General features: G+C 53.8%; 7 protein-coding genes across 7 annotated transcripts; 4 read left to right on the top strand and 3 right to left on the bottom strand.

The window, feature by feature from the left end:
* Positions 1-125: 125 nt before the first annotated feature.
* CCM_06722 (uncharacterized protein) lies at positions 126-1,397 on the bottom strand (the record flags this gene model as incomplete). The annotated part of the gene is made up of 5 exons (XM_006671863.1): positions 126-285; positions 335-588; positions 641-1,141; positions 1,191-1,243; positions 1,301-1,397. 5 exons carry the CDS (start codon positions 1,395-1,397, stop codon positions 126-128), a joined length of 1,065 nt encoding a protein of 354 aa, XP_006671926.1.
* Positions 1,398-1,998: 601 nt separating this feature from the next.
* Positions 1,999-3,555, top strand: CCM_06721 (uncharacterized protein; the record flags this gene model as incomplete). Its single annotated transcript, XM_006671862.1, has 3 exons — positions 1,999-2,126; positions 2,640-2,803; positions 2,867-3,555. 3 exons carry the CDS (start codon positions 1,999-2,001, stop codon positions 3,553-3,555), a joined length of 981 nt encoding a protein of 326 aa, XP_006671925.1.
* A 615-nt stretch (positions 3,556-4,170) lies between these two features.
* CCM_06720 (WD repeat containing protein 82) lies at positions 4,171-5,444 on the bottom strand (the record flags this gene model as incomplete). Its single annotated transcript, XM_006671861.1, has 2 exons — positions 4,171-4,949; positions 5,006-5,444. 2 exons carry the CDS (start codon positions 5,442-5,444, stop codon positions 4,171-4,173), a joined length of 1,218 nt encoding a protein of 405 aa, XP_006671924.1.
* A 1,244-nt stretch (positions 5,445-6,688) lies between these two features.
* CCM_06719 (mitochondrial oxaloacetate transport protein) lies at positions 6,689-7,819 on the top strand (the record flags this gene model as incomplete). Its single annotated transcript, XM_006671860.1, has 3 exons — positions 6,689-6,705; positions 6,837-7,513; positions 7,575-7,819. The coding sequence occupies 3 exons, from the start codon at positions 6,689-6,691 to the stop codon at positions 7,817-7,819; spliced, it is 939 nt and encodes a 312-aa protein (XP_006671923.1).
* A 359-nt stretch (positions 7,820-8,178) lies between these two features.
* On the bottom strand, positions 8,179-9,458 carry CCM_06718 (Thiouridylase subunit 2; the record flags this gene model as incomplete). Its single annotated transcript, XM_006671859.1, has 2 exons — positions 8,179-9,283; positions 9,331-9,458. The coding sequence occupies 2 exons, from the start codon at positions 9,456-9,458 to the stop codon at positions 8,179-8,181; spliced, it is 1,233 nt and encodes a 410-aa protein (XP_006671922.1).
* Positions 9,459-11,670: 2,212 nt separating this feature from the next.
* On the top strand, positions 11,671-12,927 carry CCM_06717 (PH domain containing protein; the record flags this gene model as incomplete). The annotated part of the gene is made up of 2 exons (XM_006671858.1): positions 11,671-11,853; positions 11,923-12,927. The coding sequence occupies 2 exons, from the start codon at positions 11,671-11,673 to the stop codon at positions 12,925-12,927; spliced, it is 1,188 nt and encodes a 395-aa protein (XP_006671921.1).
* Positions 12,928-14,153: 1,226 nt separating this feature from the next.
* Positions 14,154-15,964, top strand: CCM_06716 (cellulase family protein; the record flags this gene model as incomplete). Its single annotated transcript, XM_006671857.1, has 2 exons — positions 14,154-14,411; positions 14,693-15,964. 2 exons carry the CDS (start codon positions 14,154-14,156, stop codon positions 15,962-15,964), a joined length of 1,530 nt encoding a protein of 509 aa, XP_006671920.1.
* Positions 15,965-15,986: the final 22 nt, after the last annotated feature.

Raw genomic sequence — 15,986 nt, 5'->3', positions numbered from 1 at the left:
GCGAATGACATACCAAGAGTACATTTGGACACAACTCATTTCAGTAGATGCGATGTATGTTATAGTCAGCAAACCGTATAGCTCTCGCAGCCATCTCGCTCGATTCAATGTCGAGATGTCGCGGCCTATGTTTCTCCCTCTCCGCCAACCTCTAGCGGGGAGAATCGGTTGACATTAGGTTTCGGCTGGCTCGTAGATGCGTACCCCGACGTCTTCGGCTTCAGTTGGGCTAGGGACTGCATACATTCGTCTGGAGCCCACTCAATGCGTGATGCTCTGTACGGGCTATAAATTATTGTTAGGGTCGCCCGGCATCAAGAAAGTAAACACATACAAGCGACTCATCATACATGTGCGCGCAAAGCTCGCCGCAGTAATGGAGTTGATGCTAATGTAGCAATTGAGTCCCTCAAACACGACACTGATGACTGAAAGGTTGTGGATATGTTCGAGATCCGCACGAATAGAATCGGCTGTGATTCGACGATCGTAGTGTCGGACCACAAGAATTCGAGACGCACCACCGCGCAACTGTTTAGATACGTACGTAGCAAGGACGAACTGGCGCGGGCTCCATGTAACGCTGATCTAGGTGATGTTAGCAGAAGCAGCACATGGGAAGAGCAAGGATTTGACGGACCATGGATCCCCGGATGTACACGCCGTTTTCTTGGGCATATTCATAGTACTTTTGTGCATTTCTTCCATGGACGAATGACACTGCGGCGCGATTTTCCTTGAAGATGAAGTGTATATCCACGACAGCACCGCCGCGAACAACAGCAACAACATCGGCACGTGAAGTATGGGGAGGCAGATCACTGAGCAACAATGTCCTTCTAGCGTTCTTCTCATATATGAGACGAGTAGCTACAACAGATGCCGAGTCATTTGGTTGTAAAGAACTCTGATCGTTCGACATGATGGACTCGGAGAAGAGTTCGGACTCTGTATCAGTCTCCGGTGTGAGGTGCGCGTGTTCCTTGCCATCGTAAGGAGGGCTGCCGGGGGAGTAGGGCCTGCCACGATAATTTATGATAGTACTGGTGGGTGAAGAGTCCGGTTTTCCATCATCAGGGTTGTCGACTCTATCGAATGAGTCGGTTTCGTGGTCTTGAGGACCATGGTTCTTGCTAAGGGTCTACTGCCGTTTTAGGACGTATCAGGTAGAGGTCTCATCGATACTCTACCTCAATGGTATCTGTGTCTACTCCTCCTCGAATAAGATGGTGGCAAAGATTGTCTGCAGGAGATTAGTCGGAACTGTTGGGTCAGATTTTACCCATCATTCAGCACTTGCCATATTTCGATGCTACGACCAGAAGGCGGTCATATTCACTGCGATCGATTCGGACCTGTGAGCGATGCAGGGGCGACGAAGGTGGCAAAAAAGCCATGATTCCGTGCGTCAAACTGAAAATGCAGCTTGAAAGGGACAGATACACGACCGGTGCCCAACGCAGAACGTGAGCGGCAGAGAACCTGCAAGGTGAAGCACGCCTCACGTGCCTGACAACGATAAAGGCAGGCACGTAAGTGTCAGCGCCATACTCGCAGTTGCTGGATTTTGCACCCGCTTAGCAATTAAACAATATACTGGGAAATCCAGGAAAATTCGGTGTACTAGAAGAGGCCATATTTAGGAATTGACGGTTTGCATCCCATTACAGAGGCACTGGTGATACTGTCGCGCCTGAACACGATGCGTCTAATTCTAGGCGTGAGTACTAGGTACTTTAGTACAGATTAGTGTACCCGAAATCGTGCTGGACGGGAAAAGGTGAGTGCGGCGAGTGCTGTTTTGCTTGTGTGCCTTTGGGTGGTCCACTGGTGGCATAGGCCCAGCCAGGATCCTGACTGGTATGCCGGGTTTGGGCATCATCTCTTCAGTGAGAATTCCAGTCATGTACCTATTAGAGCGCATGTCAACTGAAGCCTCTTAATAACAGCACTCTTTATGTGTATTTCCTTTATTATAGCTGAGAAAATCGAGGCAAAATGCAAGGCCAGGTCGCAGCAGAAGCAACAACACGAGATCACGTGGGCGTGGCGTGGAATACGATGTTAAGGCACCCACAACACCCACAACGAACAAAGGGCTGCTGGGGAGACGGACTGACAGTGCTGTAAATAGAACTTGCTGCGCTGACCCACTCCCCTGCGCCGCTGAACCACTCCGCCCCTTTCGGCTGCGTCCCTCTTGCCAGCTAGGTACTAACCTACCAAGATTTTGGCTGTTGATCCAAGATCTTCCGGTTGCTCTCTTCCCACTTCTTACCTCTTCTTCCCCTGTAACACCTCTGCCGTGGTTTTATGCCACCGACTTTCGCTTCCGGCCGCTCTTCCTAGTTAATTCTTCGCCTTTGCTACGACTTTCGCTTCTTCTTTCATTCGACATTATTGCCGTCTCTCGATACTTAGACTCTTCGCTTGCCGTTCCATTCTACTGTTCCGTCGCCGGCGTCGCCTCCACAGTTGAAACCTCGTCACCCAGCGCTGTACCATTTGAAACGCACATATCCAGCTCATTCGTGTCGACCGGTCTTTTATGCACCGCCCGGCTGCTCTCGCTTCTGAGCCGATTCCTTTTTCCACGACAACGCGAGCACCTTGCGCCGTCTCTTCACCCTCAGCCTCAGTACCGCCATCGCCGTCAGTTCGATCACCATGCGTCCTGCCGCGGCGTTGATGCAACTGGCTCTGGCGGTCTCGTCAGTTGCCCCTGTGGTTTCCGCTTGGCCCAACTGGCTTCCCGACCGCGAGGCTCTCATTGTCCGCGCCGATAGTAGCGACAGCTCTACCAGTAGGGCTACCCCATCCAAGACTTACCTGTGTTAAATTGCACCATTGTTAACATCCTCTCCAGTCACTCCCTCCCCAGCAGCCTCTAGCCCATCGGCAACCGAGGCCAAGGAGACAGGAAAAACCACAGGAAACCTCAACACGGCCACACCCACTTCCAAGTCTGCATCCACGTCCGGTAGCAAGAGCAAGAGTTCATCGACGCCGACCCATACTACATTCGCCGCAGATGCGCCAGCTGGTGGCGTCAGCATTCTTGTTCCCGCCAACACGGCCCTTGGTACTGCTTTGTACAGAATCAGCGATTATGTCACGTTTAGCTGGAATTATACGTCTCTGCAGGGCACTCCCACGGCTATTGATGTTCTTGCTAGTTGCTCTGCCGCTCGTGCCACCTGGACCCTAACTGGCAACATGTCTTTCGCCACTTCTGTCGAATACGTCTGGGATACCACAAAACAAGCCAATGATGCCAACCAACCTCTCCTCACGGAACAGTACACACTCATCATCAAGGATTCTGATATTTCTTTCGATGACAGGCCCGAGCCTGGCTACCTAGGCACCAACCCAGCTCTCACTTTTGGCCTGTATGCGGGCAAGCCCTACCAAAACTTGAGCACATGGACTTGCCCCGGATGCCACGCCAGCGCTGCCTCGTCTGTAATGGATGGTAAAGCAATCAAGTTTGCGGCCACCATGAGCATCGCCACGGTACTCGGCTTCACTTGGTTCGTTGTCGGCCTTATCTGAACTAATAATACAACATCTCTCGGTGTTATGAGAAGTCTGTCTATTTTTTCCTTACATTCCCTTTTAATATTTGATTTCTTCATCGGCTTAATCCGTTTCGGTTTGGAGGAAGATGCTTTTTGGATATGAAATGTCTCGGGCTGCGGTAACTTGTTTTGTGGCGTTTCTGCTAGAGCCTGGGCCGTTTGTGCGGAATATTTTGGTCGCACTTGTTTTTATCTTGGGCATGTTCGATGAGTCGGGTCTTTGGTTCCTAGGAAAATATCCTACGAAAAATCTCCAAGCAGGAAAACATATCTGGACATGGTAGTAACGGCGTCGGGACAAAGAGCTAGTGCAGTAATCATGATTGTATAATGGATTGGCATGTGTTCCTTTTAATACCTCTTCCACATATTGCTCTACTGGCTGATTGTGGATTGGTTTGTATTCGATACTGTATGAAGTAAAATTTCTACAAGAACCCAGGGTATCTGATACTGGTTTTTCCGCCGTGAAAATGAAATAGGACAGTTCAAAGACCACAGTATATCCTAACGCCACTCAGCCCTTTCAGCTGATCAGATAGTGAATAATGCTTTTTCCCTCTTTTTTCAACCCTATTAGTTATTCCGATTACGCGTGCGGATCCGGCAGCCAGAATATGAGATCTGTGTCCGCAGTAGCAAAGAAGTTGAATCGTGGATTGAACCCAACTACGGCCGTCTCACGCTTATCAAACAGCGTCCACGTCGGCTCCAAGTTCTTGTCCGAGGACGGCGGCTTGAGCGTGTCCCACACCACTACATCTTGCCGCGAGCCGCTGATCACGAAGCGGCCGTCGGGCGCGAAGCAGCAGTCGCCGCTGCTCTCGTACTCGCCGCCGCTATTAGTTGCGCTCATGCCGCCCTCGCCCACGGCCAGTCTGCGGGTGTTGCCGCCCGGACGGCGCAGGTACGCCTTGAGCGTGCCCTCAAAGGCGTCAAACAGGAAGTGGCCAACGCCGCGGGTACCCAGTAGGAGCGTCTTGCCGTCGTTGGAGAATTCGAGCTTAGTCCATCCGCGGACGACGTGGTTCGGATTGAGGGCGCGGCCCTGGTCGACAACGTCGACGGTCGCAAAGGGGGCTTTGTCGTAGTGGCGCACGTCGTAGAGCAGGATGGAGCCGGAGCTGGGGCAGCCCACGGCGAAGACGGTGCCGGAAGGATCGTATGCGGCCAGGTAAGGGGATCGTAGGAGGAGCTGACCCTGCCAATTCTTGGTCTGCGTGTCCCACAGGCGCACCGTGTTGTCCTGCGAGCACGATATGAAGTTGTCACTGCCAGGGTGCACAGCGAGGGAGGTGACGGGGCCTTCGTGGCCCTCGAAGTAGCGAATAAAGGAGTTGTCGTGAGTAGCGAGATATCTGATGGCGTCTGGTTTGCTCCGTTAGCGTACTGGGCAGGGGCAGTTGAGAGTGACAGCATCGTACTATTTTGCTTGGTGCTGGCGTAGATGATGCTAGAGCTTGTATGTGTGAATTTTGCGAGCTTGACGCCGTATTTCTTGCTGACAAGGCTCTTCTCATGTTTCCCTTCTCTGATATTGTATATTTGTATCGTCTCGTCGCTGGCTGACGTCATGAGCAGCTCGCCATCGTCGTTGTAGTCTATCGAGAGTACATGCGGAGGTTGGCGGGGGTCTTTGATGTCTTCGCGGCGGAGAAGCTGCAACAGCGCATGGTTTGTTAGCCGCTTGACGATGATATACGATCTGAGTGCGGTAGGTTTTATCAATTTCGAACTAACCTTGGTAGGGCGAAAAGATGAAATGACGTCGGTGAGGTTGGATACTGGTGCTGTTGACCGCGCAATATTGAGTGACGTTCCATTGCGCTCTGGGCGGTCGAGGTCCATCGGTGTGGATGACATAGCGGTTGTGTGGGAGTTTGAGATTCCAATCAAGCGACGGGTTGCAGGCCGTGGGCGGCTGGGCTGCGAGGTTCAAGATTCTAGCTAGATGCTGTAGCTCCCAAGGCAGCGTACAATGCGATGCGGCTGGTGGAGAGCTTTCGTTAACGCGTTGGCGCGATGAGCTACCCTGTACCAAACGCCAGTTTTTCAGATCTTCGTTGCGATCGTATTTAATTCATGTATTTACTTACTTTTTGTCTTTCTTTGGATCATGCAGCAGACAGTTACCTTATCGGCATACGGGTTAGACATTGGGCGCTCTCTGGAAATGGTTGGTCTCTGTTCCAAATCTCGGAGATGTCCTTGGGTACGGACGGAGTAGGGATTTGTAGAGCTGGTTGCATTTGTCACGCGAAGATACAAGTGTAATACCATAAAGGTTAGTTTCAAGCATAAATTACATGTAACTTAGAAATTGCTAGATACGAATATCGAGACAAATGTATGTCGCATGGGGTTAATCCTAGCCACGACGGCTTCTAGTTAGATAGACAGTCATGACCACGCGAAACCCACCAATCAGATTCGACTTTCATGCTGAGATCAAACACGTCGTAATAAAAATAAGCTACTGAATCCACCAAACGAGATCTATGTCAAGTGTCCTGTATGCCTGTGTAGCTAGCTCCAGCGACGCGGTGCGGCTTGTATAGGCTGAAGCCCGACGTCTGAGACACGTTGTGGGGGCCGACAGTGTTATTTTTCGGGTTTTCAGCAGTCGCAGCGCAACCGGACGATCCTGGTTGCGGCGGTTGCCTCGGGTCGATGTCAATAGGGCCGGCCTTGACTGCAACCCACCAAGCCCTCCACTGCGGCCGACGTCGGCACAATTTGCCAGGGCCAGCCTGCCAACAATCCCCGGAAAGCAGAAAGTCGATCGCAGCTCGAGGCCCAACAGCTGCCAAGTTGCTGGTTGCACCGTACGTTTCGCAGAGACGACAGATCGCCGCGAGTCGGAATAACCCAGTGTACGTAGCTGACCTAATTGAAAGCATCGACCGAGAAAATACCGCCATCGCTGCCTTGATTCCCCGCGCGCAATGTGAGCAGCCGACCGCACGACTTGACCAGATTCAGAGGCTAACGAAACAGCGCAGCCTCAACCACCCAGCCGCCTAGTGCGCATTCTACCATTACTTGCCTCCTCGACATTATAATAACCACAACCTACCCTCGTCTTTCCGTTTCCAGATTCCGCGTCCATGTCCACCACAGCCGGGTAAGTCTGCCCGCCGTTCGCTTGATCGGATCGGATCCCACGGCTTTCTCGCATCGCGATCCAAGACCGCGAGCCAGGGACAATGGCAAGTGGCCCAAGAGGCAAACATGACTAACAGGACCGTCGCGCAGCGCCTTCATCGCCGGCGGCATCGCGGCCTGCGGTGCCGTGACCGCCACGCACCCATTTGAGACGGTCAAGATTCGGATGCAGCTGCAGGGCGAGCTGCAGACCAAGGGCCACAATCCCCATCACTACCGCGGGCCGGTGCACGGCGTGCGCGTCATTGTAAGGAACGAGGGCATAAGGGGCATCTATCGGGGCATCGGGTGCGCCTACGTGTACCAGATTCTGCTCAACGGCTGCAGACTGGGCTTCTACGACCCGATGCGCCAAGCGCTAGCCTCGATGTTTCTGCACGACGGCGCCGCGCAGAACCTCGGCATCAACATGCTTTGCGGCGCCGGCTCGGGCGTCATTGGCGCCGCCGCCGGCTCGCCCTTTTTCCTCGTCAAGACGCGCCTCCAGAGCTTCTCGCCGTTCCTGCCCGTCGGCACTCAGCACACCTACAAGAACGCCCTCGACGGTCTGTCGCAAATCTACCGCGGCGAGGGCATTCGCGGCCTATACAGAGGTGTCGGTGCGGCAATGATCCGCACCGGCTTCGGAAGCTCTGTCCAGCTGCCCACGTACTTTTTTGCCAAGAGGCGGCTGATGCGCCACGCTGGCATGGAGGAAGGTCCGGCGCTGCACTTGGCGAGCAGTGCCGTCAGCGGATTCGTCGTGTGCTGTTTCATGCACCCCCCTGGTATGTTGACGGATTTTTTTACTGGTCAAACCTGGAAGGGAAAGCTAATTCTCAGAAATAGACACCATCATGTCGCGCCTGTATAACCAAAACGGCAACCTCTACAAGGGCGTCCTCGACTGCCTGGGCAAGACGATTCGCACCGAGGGCGTTTTCGCCATCTACAAGGGCTTCCTGCCTCACTTGGCCCGTATTCTTCCGCACACGATCCTGACGCTGTCCCTCGCTGAGCAGACCAACAAGCTGATGCGCAAGGTAGAGGGCCGCATTCTACCCATGATGGATAAGGACACGAACCGCCTGTAGCTCTCGGAGGGCGGTTCTGACATTTGATCTCCTATGCTGAGGCATACTTTTCCATTTGTTTATATATACACATATACTGTTTCTTCCTCGAGATGGCAGGCTCATTTCTTTTTGGCTTGCGGATAGAATATGGGACACTTGGTACGTTTGGATATTTTAGACGAGGATGCGTGGGTGAGTATCTGTAGACAACGTCGAGCATTGCTGGAGTTTAAAAAAAGAAGGCTTTTGATCATTCCAATCAAATGCCAATTTGGCCAATTTGTTCAGATCGGTTACGTTGCAATTCTATCTCGATTTGCCGTGGTCTCATGAAAATGCCGTTATATATATATATTACCAGTTGTATCGAGTTCTGCTCAGCCACTGACAGACCGTCGACAGCCATAGCACAGCTTTCCCTTGTGATGATCGGCTGCCGAGTCACCGGAATCCTGGCCCAAGTCGCCGGCCCAGCGGTCGTCGCCCGACTCGTCGAGCGTCATGCCGCAGAGGCGGCAAAAGGCACCGCCCGCCACGCGGTCCAGCTTGCCCGTGGTGCGGACAACATTGGCGACGATGCCAGAGTAGGGGCCCTCAACGCCATCAAAGTAGCGCTGCATGACCTCCTCGATGCTAACATCTCTGTGTGAGACGACGGAGTGGCTGCTGCGGCCGGCGACGCCATCCACCTCGCCCTGCCGCTTCATCTCGGCCAGTACTGGGATCAGATCCACGTACCCGACGAGCTCGTTCTTGAGGACCTCGCGCAGCGGGTAATAAACGGGGAACATGACGCGCGCCGTTTCGCGGCCGGCATCGTCGTACTCACACACCGTCTGCACGCCGTCGCCGACCTGCCCCGGGACGGAAAAGCCGCGACCGTTGGCCACCTCGGCGAGGGTCAGCGCGGCCAGGGCCGACGTGCTATGCCCGAGAAGTACCACCGAGTAGCCGCGCGCGCGGGCCGTGTCGATGAGGAGATGGCGGACAAGCTGCCGCAGCACGTCGGCGCGGGACGTGACTGAGGGCAGGGCGTCAAATAGGCGGCGCAGCTTCTCTACGTCGCTCGCACCGTCCTCGGCGGTGTCTAGCGTCTTATATAAAGGAAGCAGCGTCGACCAGTCCACAGTACGGAGCGCTATGGCTTTGCTCAGATGCACGCAGTCAAACGAGATGTGCGGGTACCTCGCGCGGTACTTGGCCAGGAGTCGCTGCGCGGGCGTGTCGTGGCTCTCGGCTGGCGCGGCGGCTAGGTCTGTGTCTATGTGGACAATGAGCGGCTCAAAAGCACTGGATGACTGCTTGCCGGCGTGGTGCTGGGCGCTGTCATTGAGCATCTGCGTGAGGCAGGTCGACGAGACGCCAAACGAGAGGCCAGCGAGGTACCTCCGTGGTGTGAGCTCCGCGGATGTGCGAATTTCCTTGTGCATGGTTCCTAGATTTTTGCGGACCTTGCCGGAGACATGCTCGATATAGCAGTCTCTGTGTGAAAATCAGTCAGCTTCATGCGCTAAGTATTGACTCTATACGGTTCGTGATACGAAGTGACAGAGGTCATCGAGGGGCAATACCGGCAGGTCGCGAGATTTCGCAACTTGTATGGCGCATTCTCAACCTTGCACCGCTTGCAGGGCTGGCCCGTATGCGTAGCAGTCATTTCGAAGTGTAGTTTTGTATTCGGGTTACAAAGAAATTGCGCTTCTCTCTAATCTGCGTTGCCGGCGACAGTAGCGAATGAGTTTTCCAGAGGCATGAGAGTGGTGTTGGTGGAAAAATTCAGCCCACTTTGCCCCTCCAACCGGGTTGTCTAAATCGGGTAATGCTCAATTGATTAACTGGTGATGACCTATATCGTGCAGCAATCATTTCAGGGCGTAACATTTAAAAATTTCTACAAAGTATGTTTTTAGTGATGGCATATTTTCTTCGTTCCTTTGCCTTACCGAGTTAGCCAGCGTGTCAGCCTAAATCAAAGCGAGGCAGATGACTACCTGGGTATGTTCCGAAGGTACCGAGCAGATGCCGCCAGGGATTATGCTTTTTTCCCGTTTTCTATTTTCTATTTTCTATTTTCTACTTGATCGTATTCGTTGAGAGTTAGAAGGAACAATTGCCTCTTGAATCTCTACACAGCCCGGCAGCAAGCATGTTAGGCTGGTTTCATAGTCGCCTTCTGACACGAGACTGAGTAGTAGTTAAGGCGAGGAACTTGTCATTTGCTGCGGGTGCATACGCGAGGCACGGGACCTGCCTGGGCCGGCCGGGGTTGGGCCTATTAATACGTTGGCGAAGACAGTAACCTAAAACACAGGACGGCGCAGGCAGGGACGAGGTTAAAAGAGCTGGGTCCAGACGCCGGTTGAGAGGTCGGCCGAGCACAAGCGGGAAGCAGGAAGTGATTCAAAGAAGGCGTAAAGTTTCCCGTGTTTTTGGCTATACAGGCAGAAGCGATTAGAAAGTCTGATGTGACTTGTAACAGGTAGTTGTTGCCTGTCCGGTGCAGGCGTGACCTGTGTTCCTGTATTAGGTTTGGAAGCAGCCTGACTCGTACTCGTAGTCCAGCCGCCTGTATGAATGACGTCAAGCGCTGAGCCATTTGCAGTTGGTTGCTGGTCTGGTCTGGCCTGGTCGGGGCCGGCCTCGGAACCAGACTTGCAGGTGTCATGTAAGTAGTAAAGTCCAGCGGAGTATTAAGTGCTCTTCTGTAAGTACCCCTCTGCCTGCAGGTACGGCGCCAACTCAAACTCGTCGAATAAAAAGGCACAGAAACCACCAAACCATCTTTGCCATCTTGCCACTGAAACCTGAAACGACCATTCCCAGTCCACTCGGGCCAGTTGTCCTGGCCTTGCAAGGGATCAATAATTTTCATCAATACTGCTTTCTACGTGTCAAGACCATTCTCGGCCAATACATTCCACGGCCACAAAGAAAATCCCTTGCGGGCCCATCGCAAAGGGATCGTGCATGAAGACCCCGTCATCGCTCAGCGTTCAAACCCAGGTCCTTGCTCTGTCTGCTTCAACTGGCCAGGGTCTATTCTTAGCACTGCTACAGAGTACGATGCTTTTTCAACACAATCTTGCATCAAATACACCCCACGCAATTTCGGCGCGCCACTCTGTAATGTCTCTTCTCCTGAGCTAGCCTAGGCCTTCTGTTGTTCAGCAAACGGACTGACTTGACGGCCCTCTGGAGTCTGAATCGAAAAAACAAAACAAAAGACAAACACCAAAACGAAGGATAATTTTTTTTTACTGTGCGCTCTCACCTCTTCCAATTCGTTCCCCCTTGCACCGAAGAAGATTCACAATTTGTTTCTTGGGTCGCACTCTATACCAATTGTCTTGTCCGGACCTCTCCTACTCTTCCCCCCTCTTCTGCTTGCCTTTTAGAGATCTCGACAACCAATTGTCCTGCCTGTTCATCTTACCTCTCCTACCTAGCCGCCAATCACTTCTAGGTACCTCAGCTGGAAAATATACCTCCTGGAGCCGCTAGTTTCCTGACGCCAACTCGCAGTGGCTTCCCCCGAGTTTTGCACCAGCAGCCGCCCACGCCGCCACCTACCTAGGTTTAATCCGTATGGCACTCGCAGATCCTATCAAAATACGTCGACAATCCTGCCCCTGACACTCTGTTTCTTCTCTTCTTTCAAAAGACTACTCTGCCGGCAGCAATTTTGACCCTATACCCTTTGCTGTGTCGTTTCTTCTTTTTTTTCTTCGTTCCTCTTCTTGGCGCGACCCTTCAAAAACCGACAACAGTGGTCTGCTTTCCTGTGCCACCCCCATTTTCTGGTTATTGTCCAGCCTTGCAACACCACGCCAACCCGCCGAACCACATCTTCCCATCTCCCTTGAGCCACAATGACTGAGGTCGCGGCCTTGGCCCTGCCACAGCTGTTCTCGATAGTTCCCGACGCGACAGCTCCCCGACCCCGACAAAATAGCCGACTGGACCTCGACACATCCCTCGTCAGCAGCAACGGCTGCTTTGAATTCGACCGGGTCATAAAATGTGGCTACGTGGAGAAGCGCACCAAGACAAAGGTACCTAGGCTTACCATCCCTTTTCTGCGCCGTTTCTCTGCGCAAGACGCATGCTGACCACCGCTGCAGCAATGGAAACCCGTATATCTTGTCCTGCGGCCTGGCTACCTGTCCATGTATAAGAACGAAAAGGAAACAAAGTTGCGCTATCAAATACACCTCCCGGATCTCAATGCCGTCACTTTTCTCAAGGACCCCAAGCAGAAGCGCCACAACGTCTTTGGACTCTTCTCGTCCTCCAAAAACTTTCACTTGCAGGCGCGCTCACTGCAGGACGCACATGAGTGGGTAGACCTAATACGAAAGGATGCCCGACTCGAGGAGGAAGAGGAGGAGATGCTCCTCGCGAGGCCCCTCGGCCGCAGCCTCTCCCCGATCGCACCCTACGCGCTGCCGCCCAATGGACTCACCAACATTGACGAGCAAATAAACCGCATGCCTGAGCAATTTCTCTCGAGCTCCCCGGAGACCTTTGGCCCTCCTGCGCCTGGCTTCCTCGGCTACGGCGAGAACTCGGTCATTGACTCTTCCGGCGGCGAGATCGCCTCCCACTCCGACATGTCTGACACCGACTTTCAGCGCATTCGCGGCAGCTCCATGGAGAGCCAGCCGTTTCCCGGCCACATCGAGGTCGGCTCGATACCACCCGGCACCAGACTGCCCTACCGCCCGGCTGCTCAGCGCTCCACAAGCCAGGTTAGCGTCACCAACAAGGAACAGGAACTCGACCGCGTCGTTTGGCAGGGCTGGCTGTGGCAGCTCAAGAGCAAAGGCGGCGTCAAGCAGTGGAAGGACATGTGGGGAGTGCTGCGCCGGCGGAACCTGATCCTGTACAAGGACGAGTCCGAATATCTCGCGCAGTGGATCGTGCATCTCTCCATCGTTGTCGACGTTGTTGACATCGATCCCCTCAACAAGAGCAAGGAGAACTGCTTGCAAGTCATCACCGAGGAAAAGAGCTTCAAGTTTTGCGCCCACGACGAAGAGTCCCTTGTGCAGTTCATCGGTGCTCTTAAGAGCCTAATTGCGAAACGCAGAGCGCTCGAGTCCAGACTTGCGGCGTCATATTCTTAATCGCGTCCTAATGGTTACATTACCAAACTCTCTTTTCCCCTCGGCCTCCTCGATGCCGTGGCACTCGTTATGTTACGGTTTCGTCTTATTACTCCATTTTTTTGTCTTTACAACCCCAACGAATTACGACTACAAGCGGGCAGCGACGGTTCTTTTCTCTTTTTTCTTTGCGTAGCCTTTTTGGTTTTTGGTTTCATCCGACTCCCGCCCAGGGCATGTCACTGATATTTTCAAGCACATCATTTTCCTACCACCCATTCTTGTCCTGTTCTATTTATTCGGCGAATGGCGGAGATATATCCCCGTACTGGATGGAGTTTTGTTTCCTTGCAGGTTTTCTCGGGCAATTTGCTCGTTTGATATGTCTTTTTATTAATCCCTGGATGGACTCGTGTATAGAGACAGTTTTTCTCTTAGTCCACTGTGTGGACTTAATATAAACATGTGAATTGGCTGATGACTCTGTGATTGTTGATATGGACGCATCAGCGTGGACCTGCTGGTTAAATTTTGCAGATCACTACTATCATGAGCCCGAATCCTGGTCGATCCTAGAGATCATGGAACTTACGCTTGCTAGTCCATAGCCGCTGCAGCAGACTAGCATGGGCACATCAGGTACATATGCCAGTGCCGGTATTATGGCGCGTAGAAAGTGGATATTGTAGGTGCAGTAGTGAAATGCACTTATCATCATGTTCCTGAGTGACTGGTGTGTAGGGCGGTCTGAGTTACCTTCGCTGTAAGTGACACCAGGCACACAGAACAGGCCTCTTCCTACAAGGTATTTGGTGACGCTTGAGTTAATGTATTAGAAAGACTTTCTGAACCAGAGCTTCGGGATTACGCAAAACTGCTTGGTGCAACACCAACAGTCTGGTGGAAATGCGGGGAGGTTGCCCACCACAGCTGACCATTGCGCCGCTATCCCGTGATTCACAATGAGAATTCAGCATGATGTCTGATCTCGCATGCTCAAGACGAGAAATACACGGGGTGATCTGAAGCTATGAGAAAGGGGACGCCTGGTTCAACGAGGCTTTAATAATGAAACCTGCAGCTGTTCTGCCTTCCCTAGTCTCCATGTCGACCCTTTTATGGCTCAGCCCATGCCATCGAATGGGGAATTAAATAAACGACACCAACAAGTGAAAAAAAGTGCCTAGTCCCGCCCGCTAACTACAAATATCCGCTGATATACAATGGCTTACGAACCACAATAGGCAATGGGCTCTGCAAGAGCTTGTGCGTCGCTGCATAGTGAGGAGTTTCACAGCTGTCTTGTATTTATTCAACAGGGTTACAATTCTATGGAGGCTTTTACCATAAAAAGTTCCTCCTCATCGGCCAAGGTCTCCGCAACCCAGAGGGGCATTGACGGCTGGTCAATGGATTCATCGAAGCCAACTACTGGTATCCGCACAACCACTACCACTCCGAGCCGTCTGTGCAGAGCGCAACACGAGGACCAATCATACTACCTAGTTAGCACATGACAGGCCTTGAGCAAGGAACCGACAATGTGGGCGTAACCTAGCACATCTCAGCTGTGGCATCGTTGCACCTACAACTCAGCATCCGGGGTTCGGCTGGGCGTGACCCGAATAGGGTTCAAGAATCAACAAGCACATGCTCACTAATAAGAGGACTGCGCCCTCATCGTCAACTATGCAATCTACCAGCGCGTCCTAAACGAAGACGTCGCAGCGATAGCTCTCTCTACCACCTTGGATTGCTTCCACTGTCCTAAACATCTTCAATCTAGCAAACGGCTCAACTTCTCGGCATGAAGCTGTCCACCGTGCTGGCTCTTGCCGGCCTGGCGATGTCCTCGCTGACCGCCGGAAAGCCCAAGGTGCCCCTGCACACGTCGAGCCGCTGGATCCTGGGCAGCGACAACCAGCGCGTCAAGTTGCGGTGCGTCAACTGGGCGGGCCACCTCGAGGCCAACGTGCCCGAGGGTCTGCACAAGCAACCCGTCGCCGCCATCGCGGGCTGGATCGCCGCGCACGGCTTCAACTGCGTGCGCTTAACATACTCCATCGACATGGCGCTTCACCCGGATCTCCCCGTCGCGCAGTCTTTCCGCGCCGCGGCAGTGGCCACGGGCGCCGACGAGGCCGGGCTGATGGCGCTGCACGACGCCGCCGTCTGTACGAACCCGTTCCTTCACAACGCCACCGTGCTCGAGGCCTTTGACGCCGTGCAGGCGGCGCTCTGGGACTATGGCATCATGACGATCCTCGACAACCACGTGTCCAGGGCATCGTGGTGCTGCAACCTTGACGACGGCAACGGCTGGTGGTCCGACGCACCCGGCGACGTCGACGCCAACTCGCGCTTCTTTGACCACGGCCGCTGGCTCGACGGCCTGCGCGCAATGGCCGCCTGGGCACGCGGCAAGCCCGGCATCATCGGCATGTCGCTGCGCAACGAGCTGCGCGCGCACGTCACGCAGATTCCCGCGGCGGCGGGCGTCTGGCGCGAGAATATGCCGGCGGCCGCCAAGGCGGTGCACGGCGCCAACCCGGACGTGCTGGTTATCATGGGCGGCCTCAACGGCGGCACCGACCTCACGCCGCTCCGTGACCGTTCGAGGGACACGTCGGCGTGGGCCGGCAAGAATGTCTGGGAGGCGCACGCGTATAGCTTCACTATTACCACGCCCGACTTTGGCTCGTGCAGCATTCGCAAGGTCAACTACGGCCTGCTGTTTGGTTTTGTGCTCGAGCAGAACAAGGGCAATACGGGACCCTTATTCCTCTCCGAGTTTGGCGTCGGCATGACGGGCGGCGACAAGGACGGCCTCAACGACAAGGACAGCAGCTACCTGACCTGCCTGCGCGAGTACATGGAGGACAATGACGCAGACTGGTCCCTATGGGCCCTCCAGGGCACGTACTATGTCCGCGACGGCAAGGTTGATGCAGAGGAGACGTGGGGCGCCCTTGACCATGACTGGAAGGACTGGAGAAACCCAAAGTTCAAGGCCATGCTAGGCAAGATGCCTGAAGTGACCCAGTTTCCCCGAGGATGAAGGAAGGGTGCGACAACACGCA

The sequence above is a fragment of the Cordyceps militaris genome (assembly GCF_000225605.1).
Source record: "Cordyceps militaris CM01 unplaced genomic scaffold CCM_S00005, whole genome shotgun sequence".
Lineage (NCBI taxonomy): Eukaryota > Fungi > Ascomycota > Sordariomycetes > Hypocreales > Cordycipitaceae > Cordyceps > Cordyceps militaris.
The sequence above is the reverse complement of the archived record's forward strand: the minus strand, read 5'-3'. Positions and strand labels throughout refer to the sequence as shown.